This window comes from Balaenoptera ricei, chromosome 1 (genome assembly GCF_028023285.1).
Source record: "Balaenoptera ricei isolate mBalRic1 chromosome 1, mBalRic1.hap2, whole genome shotgun sequence".
In the NCBI taxonomy this organism is placed as follows: Eukaryota; Metazoa; Chordata; class Mammalia; order Artiodactyla; family Balaenopteridae; genus Balaenoptera; species Balaenoptera ricei.
In genome coordinates, this window is record NC_082639.1 from 4,430,895 (window position 1) to 4,449,862 (window position 18,968).

The following is an 18,968-nucleotide window of genomic DNA, read 5'->3' on the forward strand; positions in this document are numbered from 1 at the left end:
GGGAGGAGGGGTGTAGCCGGGCTTCCTGCCTGCCTTGCAGACGACCCCATCAGTGCCTATGGGGTCCCAGAGCTGGGAACCGGGGAGTCGGGGCCTGGTGGGGCTGGCTGAGAGGAGAGCTGGAGGAGGGCAGTGCAGGGTCTGGACCACGTTCCAAGGTTCCTGCCAGCTCTAAAAACCCGCCCCTCTCTGCTGGGGTTCTGGAGCAGGCCCTCCTTCTAGCTGGTGGAGTTGCCATCTCGGGGGCAGGGGAAAGAAGGCAAGGGCTTATTAGAAAGAAAAAGATTTCTCAGAAGCAAGAGAGTGTGAGCTTGGCCTAGGTAAGGCAGCAGGACCAAGGGGGGAGGCTACCAGGCCCTCTGCAGAGCCCCCCGGAGCCAGGGCCTGCCTCGCGAGAGGGGCTTCCTGTTTCTCCAGCCCATCAGTGGTCTTGGAAACCAGCAGATGTGGGATTCGGGTGAGAACTGGGTCCCTAAGTGCCAGGGTCATCAGCCAAGTGCCCTTGGGGCTCCAGGGAGCAGGGAGGGGACCCAGGGAGGGTGGCAAACGGCCCCGTTGAGGTGCTGGCATGAGCTCAGGAGCTGGTGTCCTGTCTGTCAGGCAAGGATGGCCCACGTGAGGCCAGGGCCTGGTGCAGGGCTGGCACTGGGACTGAGGAAGGGCTGCTGGGCCCGGGAGACGCCCGGGGAGCAGCCCACCCTCTGCGGCCACCTAGCCATTGACCCCTCGGGGCCGCCCACACTGCGCACTTGGGTTCTTTCCCTCGAGGACGCACACCACCGTTCCGTTTGCGTTGACACCACTACCTGCAAGCTTGCGGCAGGAGTGCAGGCTCTGTGGCCTCCTGCATCCCGGGTCTCTGTCTCCCAGCTCCAAAAGGGAGATGAAGCCTTCTTGATGATCTGTGGCCAAACGGGTCTGGAAACCTGAACGCTAATTAGCCTCTCCCAGCTAATGATGCACACAGGTCAAAATCTTGTAGTCAAATAAACCTGTTTAACGGTGTTTAATCAGGGCTGTCCCACAATGATTTAGCCGGGGACCCCTTTTCCTAAGGAACCTCACTCTCGTCTTAGGGGTGGCCGAATGGGAAGCGCTGCCCACCCTCTCCTGAGGTCAGCTTGTGGCACGCCCTCAGAGCTGGCCGACAGCCGCAGGAGAAAGAAGCCGGGCACAAAGGCCCACCTCACGTGTGAGCCCAGTTACACAAACGTCCAGAACAGGCAAGTCGACAGAGAACACAGATTAGTGGTGGCCAGGGGTTGGGGGAGGGATGAAGACTGGTGGTGAGCTGTGTCTTTTGGGTTTTTTTTTTTTAAAGAAATGCAAGCATTTCTTTCCGTCTTCTTTTTAAATAATTTATTTGTGTATTTATTTTTGGCCGCGTTGGGTCTTCGTTGCTGCGTGCGGGCTTTCTCTAGTTGTGGCGAGCGGGGGCCACTCCTTGTTGCAGCGCGTGGGCTTCTCATTGCGGTGGCTTCTCTTGTTGTGGAGCACGGGCCCTAGGCACGTGGGCTTCAGTAGTTGCGGCTCACGGGGCTTAGTTGCTCCGCGGCAGGTGGGATCTTCCCAGACCAGGGCTCGAACCCGTGTCCCCTGCATTGGCAGGCGGATTCTCAACCACTGCGCCACCAGGGAAGCGCAGATTGTACGTTTTAAGCAGGGGAACTGTATGGCGTGTCATTATATCTCAAAAGCACCCCAGAGGTACAAGTGCCATCCTAGTTTACAGAAAGTCAAAGGGAAGGTTCAGCAGGGCGGTGCCCCCACCCAAGTCCGGGCACATGAGGGAGGGGCACCAGGGCGGGGGTGATGCTCACTGAATTAAACCAGGCACTTTGGCCGCCACGGCACCCGGGCCTGGACGCGTGCACTCCCCACAAGCACACAGACCGCCCGCTGCGGGACCCTGCCCTGGGGAGCTGACCCGCTAGCTGACAACACACGGGAAAAGAGGTAGCCGACGCAGCACTAGGAACGTGACAATGGCAGGGACCAAAGACAGAGGAGAGCAGGGCAAGGTGGTCTCGAGGGCCAGGTCCTGGGGAGGGTTCCTGGGAAGGCGTGCGGGCACCACCCAGCCCATGAGAGTCTGTGTAACAACCCAGGAGGGGTCCAGAGCTGTCACGCTCCCCTCCCACCAATGAGGGCGGGGCAGAGGCTGAGCGAGTGGCCCAAGCGACAGCCGCTAAGTGGCAGAGCCTCGGTTTGAGCTGCTGCCACCCTCCAGACCAGCCTCTGCTGACGGGCTCTCGGGGCGGGCCTGTCGGTGGGCAGCAGGGCACGCAGTGGCCCTCCCGTGTCACCCTGGGGACCCTCCAGAATGAGCCTGGAGCCCCCTGGGCCTGCAGCGGCCCAGGCCCCGTGGCTCTTCTCCATCCGGGAGGGGACAGGCCGGGGCAGGGGTGCGTTCCTGTCCCAGCCTCAGAGCCAGGCGCCTCCCTGAGGAGCTGCCTGGGCACTAGAGGCGAAGAGCAGACGGGCGCTGCGCCCTCCCCTTCTGCCAGGTCCCGTGAGTGCCAGAGGGCCACATGCGGCTGCCCGAGCGTCCTCCGGATCTCCACACACACAAACAAGAATGCCGACCCTTCCATCACATTTGGGGCCATGATCCCCATGCTCCCCCCACACTCACGAGGAATGCCCTCTCTAGGTCATAAGCTCTGGGAGTGAGGGGTGAATGTCTGGGGGTAGCACAGCATCTAGAAGCCAGGGGAGGACCATGTTGGGTCCTCATCAGGGCCGGTTCTGGGGCAGTGGGCGGGGTGTACACTTCCGGGTCGTGCCACACAGGGTGGGCGCCTCGCCTGCCTCCCCTTGTCCCACCAGGCCCTGATGTGCAGCTGGTGACGAGCCCAGCCCTCTACCGGGTCACCCCAGACGACTGCAGCTACTCACCCCCTCGGCAGCCAACGGGCTACCACGTATCCAGAACAGGTGCACCAAAGGCTCTGGATTCTCCTCTCAAAGCATGACCTGAGGAGGGGCCAAGGCCAAGGTGCAGGTACAAGACAGGGTACATTCTAGTCTCTGCTCAGTGGAGGGAGGGGCCCGCGCCCAGCACTGGGCCTCGGAGCTGCGGCCCTGAGTCTCTGACGCTCGGTATTCTGCAGCTAACTCATCAGCCAGGAGCTGCCCTCGGACAGACCCCACGCCGCCTGATGATGGGTGCACAGGCAGCTGGCCAGCTGGAGAGCGTGGCCGAGCCATTCGCAAGGCCTGGGAGGAAGGAGCCAGACGAGGGCTCATCCCTCTTCTCGCCTCTGGGGACGGCAGCCTGTGCTGCACCTTCCAGGCTCTGAGGATTCGGTGCTGCCACCCCAAATGCTGACGGCCCTCCTCACCGGCCTGCCCTGGAAGGTGCCCAGCGAGGGCACACGTTTATGAAGACAGGCCCTGGCCGCCACCGCAGGGGGAAACAGAGCCAGAGGTGAGCAGAGCAGCCTCTCTGCTGTCTGTGGAGGTGGGCGCCCTACCCTGCTGGCTGGTGGACACTCAGTCTCCCCAGGGCCACAAGCTCTGATAAACAGCTCTCCTGGCCAAGTGACTAAGAGGGGCCACCACTTCCCTGCTGGGCACGGAGCGGACAGAACGAGACAGATGGCTCCCCGCACGCGGCCCCGCCCACGGCCCAGCTGCCGCCTCCTCGCCTCCTCGCAGCCCGTCTCCCTCCATCCGGCAAAGTAAATAAATACATAAGTTGTTGGCTGTTGCTGTTTTTAAAGGGGGTTGGAGGTGATGGGGAGAAGGACAAAGCTCCTCCGTGGGAAATCACATTTTCCCTCAAGTGCCTGAAGCTGTTGGCAGGGAGGCGGGCTCACGACCCGCCCCCCCGCAAGTGGCTCTCGGCAGCCCTTCCCCCAGCCTTGGGGGGCCCCCTGTGGGTATGAAAAAGGAGAGGTGACAGCAAAGGGGCCCACAGGCCGCTCAAGGCGTGGTGACCCCTGTTTACCTGCCCAGTGGAAGGGACAGTGGAGGGGTGGTGAGGACCACAGGGTCACAGGGACCTGCTGTGTGGCCTCAAGAGACGCTGCCCACCTCCCCAGGGCCAGGTCCTCCCACCTGTAAAATGGGGTTCTCAAGGAGGTGACGTGGCAAAGGGTTTCCTGCAGTGCCAGTGCGGGCCGCTCTCCGCGCACGGCAGTCACACCGCAGGTGTGTGCGTGCGCACGTGCACGCTCGTGAACTACTGTCATCACAAATGGCCTTAGAGGCCAAGTGCGCTCCTGTCTGCCGACCCATAGCCACTGCCCTGGGAGGAGGGCGAATGGCCCTGGGGGTCACCTTGAGGCAGCTGGGCCTTTGGAACGTCACACAGCCCCAGGGACGTGGGGGTGAGGGGAGGGTCCCAGGGCCGGCCCCTCTGTGCTCTGGGCGCCCCGCTGGCTCCCGCCCGCCCGCTGGCTCCGGGCCTCCGATGTGCATCTTCTCCCCCTCTTCCCCCCACCCCCCGCGCTTCCTGCCAACGCTGTCTTCCGGGCTCCTGTCAGTGCAAACCAAATGTTTTCCATTTTGCATTTTCTGTGCTTCCAGAACACACATTTGGAACTTGGCAGGGAGGATGAGTGACTAAGTTCCACCCTCAGTAAAATCAAGAGCTTGTCCTTTTTGTAATTAACGAACGTCTGGTGCGAAGCGGGTTCCCAGTGGTGATATAACAACTTCCTGTGAGCCTGAGGGACACAGACCTTCTTAATTAGGCAGCCATGCGGCACAGCCTCTCCGGTCTTCATAACAGGAGACAAGAGGGATCTTGGGACAATCATGAAGGCAATTAAGACATCCTCCAACTGCTGGGGCCCTTCGGCGTGGCGTGGCGTGGCATGGCGAGGGGCTCTGTGCATGGGGGTGTCCAGGAGCCCCCAGCCCCGCAGGCAGCTGTGTCCCCCAAGTGCAGCTCCACCTGCAGACCCCCGACCCCAGGGGTGCTGGGCTGGGAACCCGGGAAGCCGCTGTCCGGGGGCCCAGCTCCCAGCGGCCACAGGCTGGGTCTCACCACCACCGCCACCAGCACACGCAGCCCCAAGCCTCCAATGATGGGACCGCCATGGGGAGTTGTAGACACCCTCGCCAGGGGCTCCCCTCACGCCATAGCACCAGCTCAGCCCCTGAAATCACTGCCCTCGTGTGCGGTCATGAAATTCCCCTGCGGAAGGGCCAAGAGGAGGCTATGGAAGAGGCAGGGAGCTCGGGCGCTGCCTGGGAAAGGGCAGCGACGGGTACCAGTCTCCGCTGGGAGAGGGGACACAGGCCCTGCTCACAGCACTGGCCCCTGTACCAGCTATGTGGACACGGCTGTCCCCACCAGATGACAGCTACAAGGTCCTCGCCGCCTTTTTCTGAGCCCTTCCCACGGGCTGGGCCCCGGCCAGGGGCGGCGTCCTCACTGCAAGCCTCTGGCCCTGCGTGTGCCCACTCGTGTCGCCGTCTTCCCTGCTGTCTGTCTGAGGCCAGCACGGGGCCTGGGACACGGCAGGGCCCGGAAAGCATTTGCTGAGTGAACGAGCAAACCAACGAAGACTGCAGCAAGAAGGCCTTAATTCCAAATCAGTGTGACTGTGTGTTAAAGAGTCTGCTCAATGGACACATTCAGGCAACCTCTGTCCCCAAGCAACTCCAGAAGGCTCAGACCACCCAGGGGCTCGGCAGGGGCCTGCACTGGTGACAGAGGCACAAGGTGGGGCGTCCGGCACACCTAGGCGTGGACAACCCCCTCCCGCCCCCGAGGAAGCATCTCCTCTCCTGCTGGCAGGGCCGGCATGCTGTTCTCTGATTCTGTGTGTGCACATGAGCGGGGAGATCCTTCTGCGTTCTTCCTCCCACTGCGGGGTTCCGGGGTCTGTTTCTTCCTTGCATCTTTGAGCACAGGGTTCAGAAGTGTCCCTGTCCCTGGCAGGCCTTTGCCAGGGGACTCCATGCCACCTCACAGAGAAAGCACAAGGCTGACAAGAAGCCACCACGGTTCTCACATGGGGGGGCGGCCTTGTGGTCCACCCCAGGATACATCGGGCATGAGCTCACCCTCCTGAAAGACCCTCTCAGGCCCTGCGGCCGTGGCCCTTGCCTGGGCCCAATGACCTTCACAGTCCTCTCCCCAGCTTCGAAGTCACCTTCCAGGGGGGCCACAGTGAATCAAGGCTGTCCCGACTCTAGCTGGGATTCTCCTCTTTCTGCTGCACCCTCTGCCCACGGGCCTCTCTTCCTGCAGCCATGTTTCCGGCACCATCCGGGGTCAGGCCTAACAGGGCCCCTGAGAGCCTGCCTCGGGCTTTCACCTTCTATAGAAATCACAACAGCTGGGGTCACCTGGATTTGGAGACAGAGCACTGAAGCAACAAGAAGCTGATGTTCCAGAGGTAGAACCTACCAACGTTTTAACGAGAAAAAGTGTGTCATCGGTGCCTTGGGCCCTCTTCCGGAGCTGACTGTTGCACGTGAACTGAGTGTGCTCCAGAGCACTGCTGTTCCACAAAGAGGCCAGCCCAGAGCCGCCGGGGACCCGGGATCTTCAGCAGACGTGAAGACTGGACGGGTTAAGAAGGTCAGAGGAAGAGTCTGGGCTCATGGCAGAGCGGAGGTGAGAGCCAGGCTGGCGGGGGCCGCACCCTCTCATCCACGCCCCCTGTGGTACCCACACCCCTGCTTCCAGGGGGAGGTGCCACTCACAGGCCGCTACAAGTTCCCAGACACCACCCATTCAGGGGACAGGAGCAGCCTCAGGATTCTGGCATTTTCCCAGGACAAGGCAGACTCCCTGCTAAGCCTCCGAAGCCAAGGGAGGGAGAGAGAGGACATGGGGTCAAGAAGCTTCGCGAATATTCTAGTCCCCGACTCGCTCCTGTGGACGGGCAGCAAGGGCACAGCCTCCCTCACTGACGTGGCTTCCCGGACCCTTCCAGGAACAGACGAGTCAGTCCTGCTGTGCTCCAGTGCGCCTGAGTTTCTTAAATCAGGGAGCCAGTAGAAATCATTCCAGCACACCGAATGTCCGGGACAGAGGTGTCTCCCCAAGCCGTGGGGCCACCTGGGGCCCCCAGCCCAAAACAAGCCCCATGTGAGGGCCCTCTCCCTTCCCTGGGGGCGGGGCGTACGCTCCTTTCGCCGTGACAGGCTGTAAAGAGCAGGGCTGGCCATGCTCGGGGGAGGTGGTGGCCGCCTCTGCTGCTGCTGCTTCATCTCGAGGAACGGGCCCTTGGGAGCATGCCAGGCCCCTTCACCGCCAGGCCCGGGTCCTAGGGTCGAGGAGCTGACCACTGCCGGAAGCCTTGGCCCCGTGCTTCCTCTTCGGTGCAAAGTAGCGAGGAGCTCTCTGGTTAGATCACGGAGATGGTGCCGAGACCACAGAGGACCTGCCGGCCCGGGGGAGCTCCGGTGGGGAAACGGAGGCTCAGAGACCAGAAGGGGCTGCCATGGCCAAGGGGCTCAGGGTCTGCTCCAGGTCGACTCCATGTCAGGGCCGGCCACTGGACTCTGGGCGAGTCCCTGCCCATCACTGTCACTGTGGCCTGTCTGTGGGCTCGGACAACCCACCCTGACACCCACCGGGGAGGCTGGTCGGCATCTCGTGAACGCTCAGCTGCCTCCCATGGGACCATCGTTGCTGTGGGCACCACGGGCATCCACCCTGCCAGCCCCCTCCCAGGAGACAGAGAATGGCCTCGGCGGGCACCTGGCCCTAGGGAGTGGGCGCTCAGGAAACCTGGTGGCGACTGGCCCTCGAGGGTGCCCTGAGGTCCGGGTGTGATGTACAGTGGAAGCAAAGCGCAGAAGCACATGTTTTGCCGTGTTCTTGGCGGAGCTCCACCGGCTGCGAGAGGGAAGGCCGGCTGCCACCCCGATTTCCTCACCGCCCTCGCTTTCATCCCGACTTGTCACTTCAGTGGCTGACGACGGAGGTCCCAGGGTCCGGGCCCCTGTCCTCTGCACGCCAGCTGTCCGTGTGGACCGGGAGGCGAGGGTCTACAAGCAGCGGCCGAGGCCCCTGCGCCGCAGGCCGCTCTGTGGTTTGGGTTTTCTGGCAGCCAAGCAAAGCGGCTTCGGAAAGACCCTGCTCCGCTGCCTCCACGTGCCGTGGCCATGCCGCTCGGCTCGCTGGGGAAAACATTCCTATTCCACATGACTCACAGAAGCAGCTGTGAACGTGCTCTCTCAAAACCCACGTCGCCTGCGTGCTTGCGATGGAGCTCAGGCTTCTCCCTTGTCGAGAGCGCGACCTCTCCCGCACGCGAGTCTCCTGGGGCCTCAGGGGCTGCAGCGCCCACATGTGAACCAGAGAGAATGGAGGCCGGCCTTGCGCCCAGGACAGGCTTGCTCTGGCTTCAACACAGAGTCTGTCCATCGGGTTCTCACGCTTCTGGAGACTGAAAAAGCTTCCCACACCCGGGCTGGGGAGTCGCCCATAGGAGGTGCTGGGAGGTGCTGGGAGGTGCTGGGAGGTGCTGGGAGGTGCTGGGGCCGGTCTGGAGCCGGGTCCCAGGGAGCCACCTCGGTGGCGTTCCCCCACGTCCCTCTGCATGGGCCGCCTCTCCAGCGCCGGAAGGTGGTGTGGGTCTGTCCGCCACCCCCGAGGTCAGAGGGCACGGCCACAGGGAGGCCTTTAGAGGGAGGCAGGGCCTGGGCCTGGCTGGTTCCGCGTCCCGCGCTTGCCTCCTCTAATAAGCAGCCTGGAAGTGCCGGCAGCTGCCGGGCGGGCGCGGTGCAGTAGGCCCTCCCCAGCATAAAATATTCATCAAGAAGAACTCCAACAGCCACGCTGCCTTCCGTGTCAGCCGGGCCCTGGGGACCGGAGCTAAAAATAGACAGGAGGATAAGTGCTGACAGCAGGGGTGGGGAGGGCTGAGCCCCGACGCGGGCGCACGTGGGCTGCGAGGCAGACAACGTGGTGTCGGTGGTTCCCAAGTGAGCGCCGCAGAGGCTGGGCTGGAGGCTAGGGAGTCTGCCCCCCACCCCCAGAGGCTATTTTTATCCACATCGGTGGGCCCCAGGACACCTCAGTGAAGAATCAAAGCCCATCTTTAATTAGCAACAATAGCCTGGATCGACATGCAGCCGGCCAGCGGGAAGATGTGGCCACTGCCAACCACCGGCCCCTCAGACCCGGGAATTCGGTCACCCTCCCTTCCCCTTCATTCAAGCAGGTGACTTTCCCCTAACCCCCTGCAGCCCCTCCTGCACCGACCCCCTGACCCCCAGGTCCCTAGGTTTCTGGAAAGGGCACAGACAGCCCCCAGGGTTCACAGACCAGCCCGGCCCCATGAGAGCGTCCCAGCTCTGGGAAGGTCACGGGCTCCTCCACAAAGGGCTCTCTGTGCGGACTGGAGCCCGGGGCCGGAGGCTCTCCTCCCTGAGCCCAGCCTGCTGCCCCCCAACCCTGGCTGCGGCCCTGGGCTCCCCAGCTGCCTGAGCTCTGGGGTGCGGGCAGGGCGGAGGGGCAGCCATAGGGAGCTCCAGTCAGGCCCGAGGCAGCTCCTGGGCTCCCGGGCGGGCGCACGCCACAGCCGGCTACGGCCGGAATGCAGACCTTGCCGGGACACCCTGTCCTCCGGCATGTACTCTGGGGGAGCCTTTTCAAAATGAAGATGGTCCCGACTCCTTGGCTATCCTTGGTCTCAGGGCCATTTGGGGTGCCCCGCAGGCCCCACTCTCCCTCAGCTGACGATAGAGGAAAGGGCCGGGACGGCCGGAAGGCTGGTCCTGGGCCGGGCCTGCCCTCTAGCAGCTGGGGGGCCTCGGGTGTGTCCCTGCCCCTCCTCTCCCGCTACAAGAGGCCAGCTTGGCCCCCAGCCCTCTCAGTTCCTTTTGCTCTCTCTCCCACCAACTCCAGGCCGGTTTCCAGGCAACGGCAAAGAGTCTCTGGGTGATGGGGTGGGCGTGCGGAGTAAGGCTTTATCCAGTGAGGGGAGGGAAGGTCATCAAAGGAGGAAATATCTGAGAAATGGTGGAAGGAGCTGCTGTTGTGACCATATGAGGGAAGGTGTCCAGGCAGAGGAACAGCAAGTGCAAAGGCCCTGAGGCAGGACTGAGTTTGGGATTTGAGGAACAGAGGCGGCCGGCTTGGCTGGACCCCGTGCCGAGGGCCGCTGAGCCGCTGAGCAGTTCAGGCGGGAGAGGCGGCCAACGCCATTCTGTTCTGAAAAACTTGCCGTATGCAGCGCAGAGTCAGGGCGCGGGCAGCAGGAATGGGGGAGGGTGTACAGCTTGGGGCTGAGCGGGCGAGAGGGGCCAGCCCGGTTCCCAGGCTCACCGGGAGGGAATCCACCGGGAGGAGTGGGAGTTTGGGGGGGAGGCGGCTGGGAGACAACGGTTCAGATCGGAATGTTACGTTTGAAATGCCTGCTGAGACCCTGTGGAGAGAGGCAGCCGTGGCAGCCCATATGGGAGAGTAAAGCAAGGAGGCCCGGGGCCCGGTCCCAACCACCCAAGGAGGGCAGGGTGCAGGTTGGGATCTGTCAGAGCCCCGTGTTTCGGGGCCATGGGGTGGCCATCTGGACACTCAGCAGAGGCCCTCTCAGTGAGGCGTGCCAACGCCAGGGAGAGGCCAGTGAGATAAAGACAGAGAGTGTCCTTGGATCTGGCCACTCTGCTGGAGCCTGGAGGCTGGGGAGGTGGGGAGGACAGAGGTCAAGGGCTCGCCTGTGTGGAGCGGGAATTCAGCATCCAGGAGGGAGATGCTGTGGGCAGCCGTGCCGACAGGTGTCCCCCAGGGGCCCTGTGGCAATATGGAGAGAGATGGAGCAAGGGTCTGGGGGAGAACGAGGGCGAGCCTGCATCTGGGGGCCAAGAGGAGCAGGCAAGGTTCCCAGAGGAAGGGGTCTGAGACCCAGAGACACGTGGTTGCGAAGGTCAAGGCAGAAGGAGGTCAGGCCTGTGGACAGAGGTCGGGGGGAGGCGCGTGCATCAGCCGAGGGGCCGAGGCGAGGTGGAAGCCATCCTGCTAAGCCATCAGGATGGAGGGCGGGACGGGCACCCCGGTCCTCGTGCTCCGATGAGGCGGGCCCAGGGCCCCTCGGGGGGGGGGGCAGTGGTGGGAGGTGGGGAGGAGGAGGGATGCGAGGCCGGGGGCTACAGCACTGGGGACTCGGGAGAGGCCAAGGCTGCCAGACCCTCCACCCCTCCCCAGCAGCCTGGGTTCGTACGTGGGGAGGTGACGGTGCAGAGCCTGCCTGAGGACGGTGCCCACCCTGGCTCCCCTTTCCTTCCTTCCACACGGTGGAGCCCCCCATCCTTTAAGGCCAGGTTCACCAACCCTGCCCTGTACAGTCTCACCCCACGCCGCCCCCCCCGACTCACTGGAGCCCCAGGGTGGGGACCCAACGCCAGTGAAGAGCGAGTGGGAGGCAGCCCGCAGAGGACGGGGGAGGGACAGGAGAGGGCCCAGTGGGCAGCCGAGGCTCCTCCGGCCACGTCAGGGGCCTTGACGAGGCCAGAGGGCTCCCCCACCAAACCGAGGCGCTGCCCCCCGTGGGCCTGCGAGGCCCCAGAGAGGAGCGGGGCTGGGGGGTTAGCACCTCCTCGGCAGGCCAGGCGGCCACCCTCAGCCACAGCAAGGAGCAAGCGGGGGCCTCGCGCCCGCCTGGATGAGGAAGTGCTCCGAAGCGCAGTATGTTTATCGTTACACAGGCCTGCAGTACATGCTCTTTGCCAGGAGGCACAGGAGCTGCGTGGGAGCAGATGCTGCAGGAGCCCTGGGAGGCTGGCGGGGGGCCTGAGTCGCCCGCCAGTCGCTTCCACACAAGCGTCAGGCGCTCGAGACCCTAACCCCCGGCCCCTCCCCAGGCTTCTCAGCTCCGCACCCGCACCTCAACCACCGCCCAGGGTTCTGGCTTCCTCCTGGGCCCCTAGTGACAGACGCAGGGTCTGGCTCAAGACAAATCAGGAGCAGCCTGAACGGAGGCTTCCTCTACACCCAGGCTCCCGCAGACCGGCTGTGTGACCTTCCCCAAGTGCCTCAGCCTTGCTGGGCTGAGGGTGGCCGAGAGAAGCAGGCAGAGGACTCAGAACCAGCGGGCACAGGGCCGCCCTCCAGGCGGGGGCACTTAGCCTGACCGGCATAGGTAAGGAATGTGTGAGGCTCATAAGCTGTCATCAGCCTCAAGGGGAATCTGGAGGCATCGTTCATTCGTTCACTCGTTCATTCCTGCGTCCAACACACAGTCGCCCCGTGCCTCTGAGCTGGGCCTCCTCGCCACCCTGCCCCCCCGCGCCCCCCCTTGACGCTGGCCGCCTCGGGCTCCCTGACTCCCGGGCTCCCCGACAGCTAGCACGCGCCAAGGTGTTGGGATTACAGCTCCCATGACCGCCCAACACGGCCCCCTGCCCCACTGGCCTTCCTGGGGGCTCCTGCCCACTCCCCGGGCACCACTTCACGTCCACCCCAGGTGGAGGCCACCGGCCCAGCGCGCTCCCCCGGCTCCTCCGAGCGTCCACGCCGCCTGTCTCTCCTACTGGGATTGGCTTCAGGCCTTGCACACAGCAGGATTCACGCATTTTCCCAACCGCACCCACTAACTGCCAAGACTGTTCCAGCCCCAGTGAGCCACTAGGAGCACATGTGTTCCAGTTGGTGAAGCTCAGTCCAGTGGGGGAGGGACAACCGGCAAATGAGCAGCTCCCGCAAGCCGGGGGGCTGGTGCTTTGGAGAAAGGCAGGGCAGGGACGAGGCCAGACCGTGGATCGGGGTCTGGCGTGGGGTGGGCGTGAGGGGGTGGGAGCCCCGGAAGTCTCCGGGGATTGTGGCCTTGAGCGCTGGGGGCCCGTGGGCGCCGAGAGCTGAGGAGGGGGCCGGGGCCGAGAGGGAGGGAAACCCTTACATGTTCAGTGAATCCAACCTTCTCTTTTCCAAATTAAGAAAATGCTAGTGACTCACCTGTGCCCCCCCGCCCCCCGCAGCTCCAATAGCAGCCTCTTGGATTGTGGAGCCCAGGACGGCAGCCGAGCAAACCCTGCTGGTGGCTGAGACCCGCCAGGATCCGTGCCTGGGCCAGAGCCCCCAGCTCTGCTCCCAGTGGCGGCCGCCCACCTGCCACTGCCCTCGGCACACCCAGGGCAGAGCCTGGCTGGGGAGCCAGGGCAGGGAAAGGCCACGAGGCCCAAACGCCCAGCCCCGAGGTGCAGGGCTCTGGCTTGGCCCCATGATGCAGGACACGCAGGCCAGGGCCTCCTCGAGAGCTCACCCTGGGAGGGTCCTCACCCCCACTCCAGCGCTTGTACACGGTGCCAGGACCCGCAAGGCGGCGTGCTTATCCCACGGCAAGGAGCTCGTAAGGGGCGCCTCTCACCTTGTCTGCCCAGTCCCTCCCCCACAGTCCGCAGGGACGGGGCCTCACGTTTGACCTGCCCCGCAGCCAAGGTCGCTGGCCCCTCAGGAGCTGAGCGGACCCAGCTGCCCAGAATGGATTCATGTAGCTCTGTTTCTCCTGGGAGCCCAGCGAGCGCCGAGGGGGCCGGCCCAGCAGCGGGGGCAGCTGCCCCCAGGGACACACGGGCCGGAGGGGCCACTCACCACGAGCTGGGGCACAGGCAGAGACTTGCCCTCCTGGCTCAGGGACACATAGGTGAAGAAGGCACTGGCGGCCCGGTAGCGCTTCTGGGAATTGTCCACCACGGGGTCGGAATCCACCAAGACCTCGATCTCCATGGACTTATTGCTGGTGAAGGTCACGCGCCCAGAGATGGTGATGACACAGCCTGCGGAGCACAGACAGCGGGTCAGGGAAGCCTCGACCCAGGGCGGCCAGGCGGCCGGGTCGGGCTGGGCAGGGAGGCTGCAGGAATCAGCAGTACCGAGGATGCTGGAAGACACTTGGTTAGACGGCACAGACCATCCTGCTAACTGCAGCACGTCGGAGCCCCCCAGTGTTCACCTTTCTAGTCAGTGAGAGGGCGTTTCCTTCACTTGCGGAAACATTTAGAGCCGAAGGGATCTTGGTGGCCACCCAAGCGTGGGTCTCTACTCCCCGGGAGAGGCAGCGTCTGCTGGAAGGATGCTTCCAGTCGGTCCCGCCCCTCGGGGCCAGCCCCCAACCTGCTTTCAGGTCCCTCCGCAGGTTAAGGACGAATCTGCACTGTCCATGCTTTGGCCTTACTTGTGCCACTGGAGCCACACGGCTGCCCCACCAAGTTGCTCTGAGCGCCACTAAAGAACCTTCCTCCACCCTCCCCGGTCCCCCCCCGCCCCCCAGCTCCCTGGCTCCAGCATTCCCGATGCTGGTCTGAGGGCAGCGTCACATGCACCGTCATGCCAAGCTGCCACGCTGACCGTGGTCCTAAGTCCCCCTGGAGCCACTGTCTGCACTTCGGCCCACGTCCTCCTACCCTCTGTGCAGGCGGGACTGCGTCTGTCCCGTCAGGCTCCCCGCCCCGTCAGTCTTGCCCACTGGACCAGCGCTCTCCTCTGAGCTGCGGATCTGCCCTCCGACAACACGCCCGCCGCCCTGCCCACGGTCAGGGTCCCCAGGTGCTCCCCACCGTCCACACCAGCAGTTTCCCTTGTAGACAGTCACACGTTCCTGTAACACTGTCCTGGGGGTCCCGCTCTCCCTCCACGCCGCCCCAACCTCTCTGCACTCCCCATGCCCCTGGGTCCTGAACATCTACCCTAGAGCATGTCTTCTGTCCCGCCCTCCTGGTCACGGGCTCCCAGCTACCACTGGCCTTGCCCTCCCGTCCCTCGACTTCATCTCATGGAGCCCAGCTTTTCTTGTACAAACAGAAGCAAGTTGCCTCACGGGGTAACTATGGGGCTGGCATGAAACGAGCCAGGCGCCGAGGCTCCTGCCTGGTGGCAGGAGGCATGCAGTGCGGTCATTACCGCCAGCAGTGTTGTTTTGGACCCTGATGCAGCACTAATCCTTTCCACTGACCATGTGGTCAGGACCACCACCCCAAATGCAGCCTGGTTCCGGGCTGGGCTCAAGGAAATCCCTGGCCAGGTCTGACCGGTGCTGACTGCAGGGACCTTTTAACACCCCGGGAACCCCAGTGTCCCAGCTCCATGGAGACAGGCCCCCACAAAACATGTTTAGAGACCAGGAAGACAGACAAGTTGGGGCAGCGGGTGGCTGTTAGGGTGGTGAGCGCGTGGGCAGCCAGAAGCGGGAGCGGTTATTTGTGGCATGCAAAGCGCCTGGGCCCACCCTGGGAACAGCCCCCATACGGCCCCCATGGGCCGCTTCCAGGGGAGCAGGAAGGGGAGGTGGGCATCCCCGAGGGTCTCCAGGCGTCCCTGCCTGTCCCCATCATGCCACCCCCAGTGCCAGCCAGCACCCTCTCACCCACGACCAAACAGAAGACTTGGGGCCCAAGAGCCGAGAGGCAGGGAGGGACAAGACCCCCCCTCAAGAGGAAACCTGCCAGAACTCCCTGGCCAAGGGGCAGGGATGCGGGGGCAGTGAATTCGGGGCATTTCAACACTGACTGTTTGTTCAAAGAACAAATGGAAACACACCCTTGCTTGTCTCCTGTGTAAGCACCCCCACCAACCACGTGGCTAATCACGTCTCATTTCGGGTAGAAATCCGAAGAAACTTCTAATCAAAAGTGATTTCAAACAACGAAGAAGTTGATTATGAGCATTAGACACAAGAGGACACCATCTCGAGTGTCACTTATGGTAGGAGACACAGTGATCACTTCTTTTTTAAATTTTTAAATTTTTTTGGCTGCGTTGGGTCTTGGTTGCTGCATGCGGGCTTTCTCTAGTTGCAGCGAGCAGGGGCTACTCTCGTTGCGGAGCACGGGCTCTAGGCACGCGGGCTTCAGTAGTTGTGGCACGCGGGCTCAGTAGTTGCAGCGCACAGGCTTAGCTGCCCCACAGCAGGTGGGATCTTCCCAGACCAGTGATCGAACCTCTCTCCCCTGCATTGGCAGGTGGTTTCTGAACCACTGGACCACCAGGGAAGTCCCTGATCACTTCTTAAAAGTCGGGAAAACTTCAATTATAGCCAAAACACCAGCTTCTTCACCTCTCAGAGATGGTGACATCTTTATTCTCACAGCCCACAGGCTTTATTTACCACTGGCTGGCCACCACAGGAAGGTGCTTGAAGGTTGGAAGACGGACTAGGTCACTGAGGGGCTGGGACCTAATTTGAAACTGACAAGGAGAGACCCCCGTGCTGCTGAGGGCCTCCCCTTCCCTGACCCTCGGCTCAGAAAGTGCACTCTGGGGTCTGTGGTCATTCGCGGGGGATGGGGTGGTCAGAAGCACCTCAGGGCAGCTCCAGCCACGTCCACGGTTCGTCAGCTCCCAGATGTTGGGAAGGCTCCCACCAAATCCCTCACCTCCTGCCTCCTCTGCTGCCACCAGCCACTGTAACATCACTAGGCTCCCCCAGCACCCAAGAGTGTAGAGCGGCCAGTCCACAGTGGTGGAGGGTCCCCAGCAATGGGTCCCAGCTTTGTGGGAACAGACACCTCCACCCCACAGACCCCCCCTCCACCCTACAGTCCCCCCCTTCCACCCCACAGACCCCACGCCGCCCCTGCCCCATTGCCCAGCCCGGTCCACCCTCTCACGGCAGCTCGGGTGCCCCCCGTCGCTCTCTTTCTAGAACAGAGCTCCTCTCCTTCAGGGTACCCAACCCGTTTGATGGCCTGTCTGATGTTTGCCTCCCTCCCAGCCTGGGAACCCCACGAGAGCAGGCGCCCCATCACCCCTGAACCAACACGTAGCCCTGTGTGGATAGCGGGCCACTGCAGACTCCAGCCGGATGGGGACACTTCTGTAGACACTTCGTCTCAACTAGCATCGTGGCCGCCCTCAGCCTGAGCAGTCCAGCAAGGCCGGGCTCCTTCCACCCTCCCCCAGGCACAGGGGTCAGAGCCAGGGACCCTGGGGGCCCATATGAGCAGGGGACGACCCCAGCCCGAGTCTAGCTTGGCTGCTGTTCACTTTGTCTCAGAAACCGCCAGAGCGGGCACGACCTGCCACGTGCTCCAGGGCGCTCCGTGGGGCGGCGGGGAGGTGCGTTCCGCCCTGACTGAGCGGTCCGAAGTGCTGAGACGCTGCCTGGGGACTTTTCCACTAGGTCACACGTCCAAATCCGCCCAGAGGATGACTAGTTTATTTAGGAGTGGGGTGACCGGGGCTTCCCCGGTGGTGCAGTGGCTAAGAATCCGCCTGCCAATGCAGGGGACACGGGTTCAAGCCCTGGTCCGGGAAGATCCCACACGCCACGGAGCCACTAAGCCCATGAGCCACAGCTACTGAACCTGCGCTCTACAGCCCGTGAGCCACAACTACTGAAGCCCGTGCGCCTAGAGCCCGTGCTCCACAACAAGAGAAGCCACTGCAAGGAGGAGCCCCACGTGCTGCAATGAAGAGAGGCCCCACTCACTGCAACTAGAGAAAGCCCGCGTGCAGCAACGAAGACCCATCGCGGCCAAAAATAAATAAAATAAATAAATTTATATATATATATATATTAAAAAAAAGAGTGGGGTGACCTGCTCAAGGGGAGAAACAGCACCTCCTGGTGGCACTCGGCGCCATGTGCCACCTTGGACAGGGGTGGGGTGTTGGGGCCACTCTGGATCCAGGGAAGGAGGCCAGGAAGGGACCACCCAGCTCTCCTCTGAGCCTCGGAAGCAGGGACAGATTAGCCCTGACACAACCAGACAGTCCCCACGAGTGTCTCCATGAGAGGCAGCCTCTCTGAGCCCGGAGCAGCCCCCGGGGCCCACAGTTCCCTCAGGCTACTGTGCCCTGGGGAGGAGCCTTGGGGTCCTCGGGCTCTGGGGTCCAACAGGCCTGGGCTTGAACGTGGGCAGGGGGCAAGCCAGGAACCTGCTGTGCCTCGGTTTCCTCATCTGCAAATGGGTGCAGGAGTGGCCGTCTCTCGGCGGAGGTCACTCCCGCATGTTAGGTTGTCTGGACAGAAGCCCAGGACAGTCATTTCTGGTGGGGTCTGAGTGCCCTTCTGCAACAGCCCTCCGGGGAAAGGCGTCTCAAACCCAAAGGGAGAGTGTGCCCGCAGAACTCCCTGTTGTGTCTGCAGGGGGTGAAAAGAATCGTTCCAGGGCTTCCATGGTGGCCCAGTGGTTAAGAATCCGCCTGCCAATGCAGGGGACACGGGTCCAAGCCTTAGTCCGGGAAGATCCCACATGCTGCGGAGCAACTAAGCCCGTGCGCCACAACTACTGAGCCTGCGCTCTAGAGCCCGCGAGCCACAATTACTGAGCCCGCGTGCCACAACTACTGAAGCCAACACGCCTAGAGCCTGTGCTTCGCAACAGGAGAAGCCACTGCAATGAGAAGAAGCCCATGCACCGCAACAAAGAGTAGCCCCCACTGGCTGCAACTAGAGAAGGCCTGCGCGTAGCAATGAAGACCCCATGCAGCCAAAAATAAATAAATTAAACAAATAAATAAATAAATGAGCTTATGGTTTCTTTGTCAATATAAGCCTAATAAATTAAAAGTGGAAATATTAAAAAAAAAAGAGTTATTCCAACAAGGTAATAATAAGCAGTGACATTTAAAACAAAGCACTCCCTTCCTTTTTCTTTTTCTGCAGCAGGCACATTTACACTGGGCAAGAAGCTGCTTCTGACGCTGTCTAAATGAATAAAATGGGCGACTATCTCCGCGAGGGAGTTCCAGCTCTTCAGCTGGTGAAGAACACGGCAACGAACCCCTGCCCCTCCTCCCTGGGTCCCCAGGACATTAGCAGTTGTGCGGACCTGACACTGAGGTGTGACCACATCCGTAGCCGGTCCGCAGGGGAAGAAGGCCTGGGCCACAGCTCAGCATCTGCAGCACGTGAGCCTGTTTGAGAGGCGGGTACTCAGCTGCGCTCACGGGGACCCCAGCTCCAGTGCAAACGCTCTACGAGGGGCGGGGACGAGCCTGCTGCCTCCACACTCACCCCTAATCCCCGAACCTCAGAGGTGCCATGTCCTCGGCTGGGAGGCTTGGGACAGAGGGAGGGGCACTTCTTTTCATGCTGCCTTGAAACCCCAAGAGCTGG

The 18,968-nt window shown here is 62.5% G+C and overlaps 1 protein-coding gene across 1 annotated transcript in view; it reads right to left on the reverse strand.

Annotated features, from left to right (window-relative positions):
* ACOT7 (acyl-CoA thioesterase 7) overlaps window positions 1-18,968 on the reverse strand; it is a 92,808-nt gene that overhangs the window by 2,541 nt on the left and 71,299 nt on the right. The window contains exon 8 of the mRNA XM_059894620.1: window positions 13,502-13,686. Within this exon, the coding sequence (XP_059750603.1) occupies window positions 13,502-13,686 (185 nt within the window). The remainder of the gene's footprint in view (window positions 1-13,501; window positions 13,687-18,968) is intronic.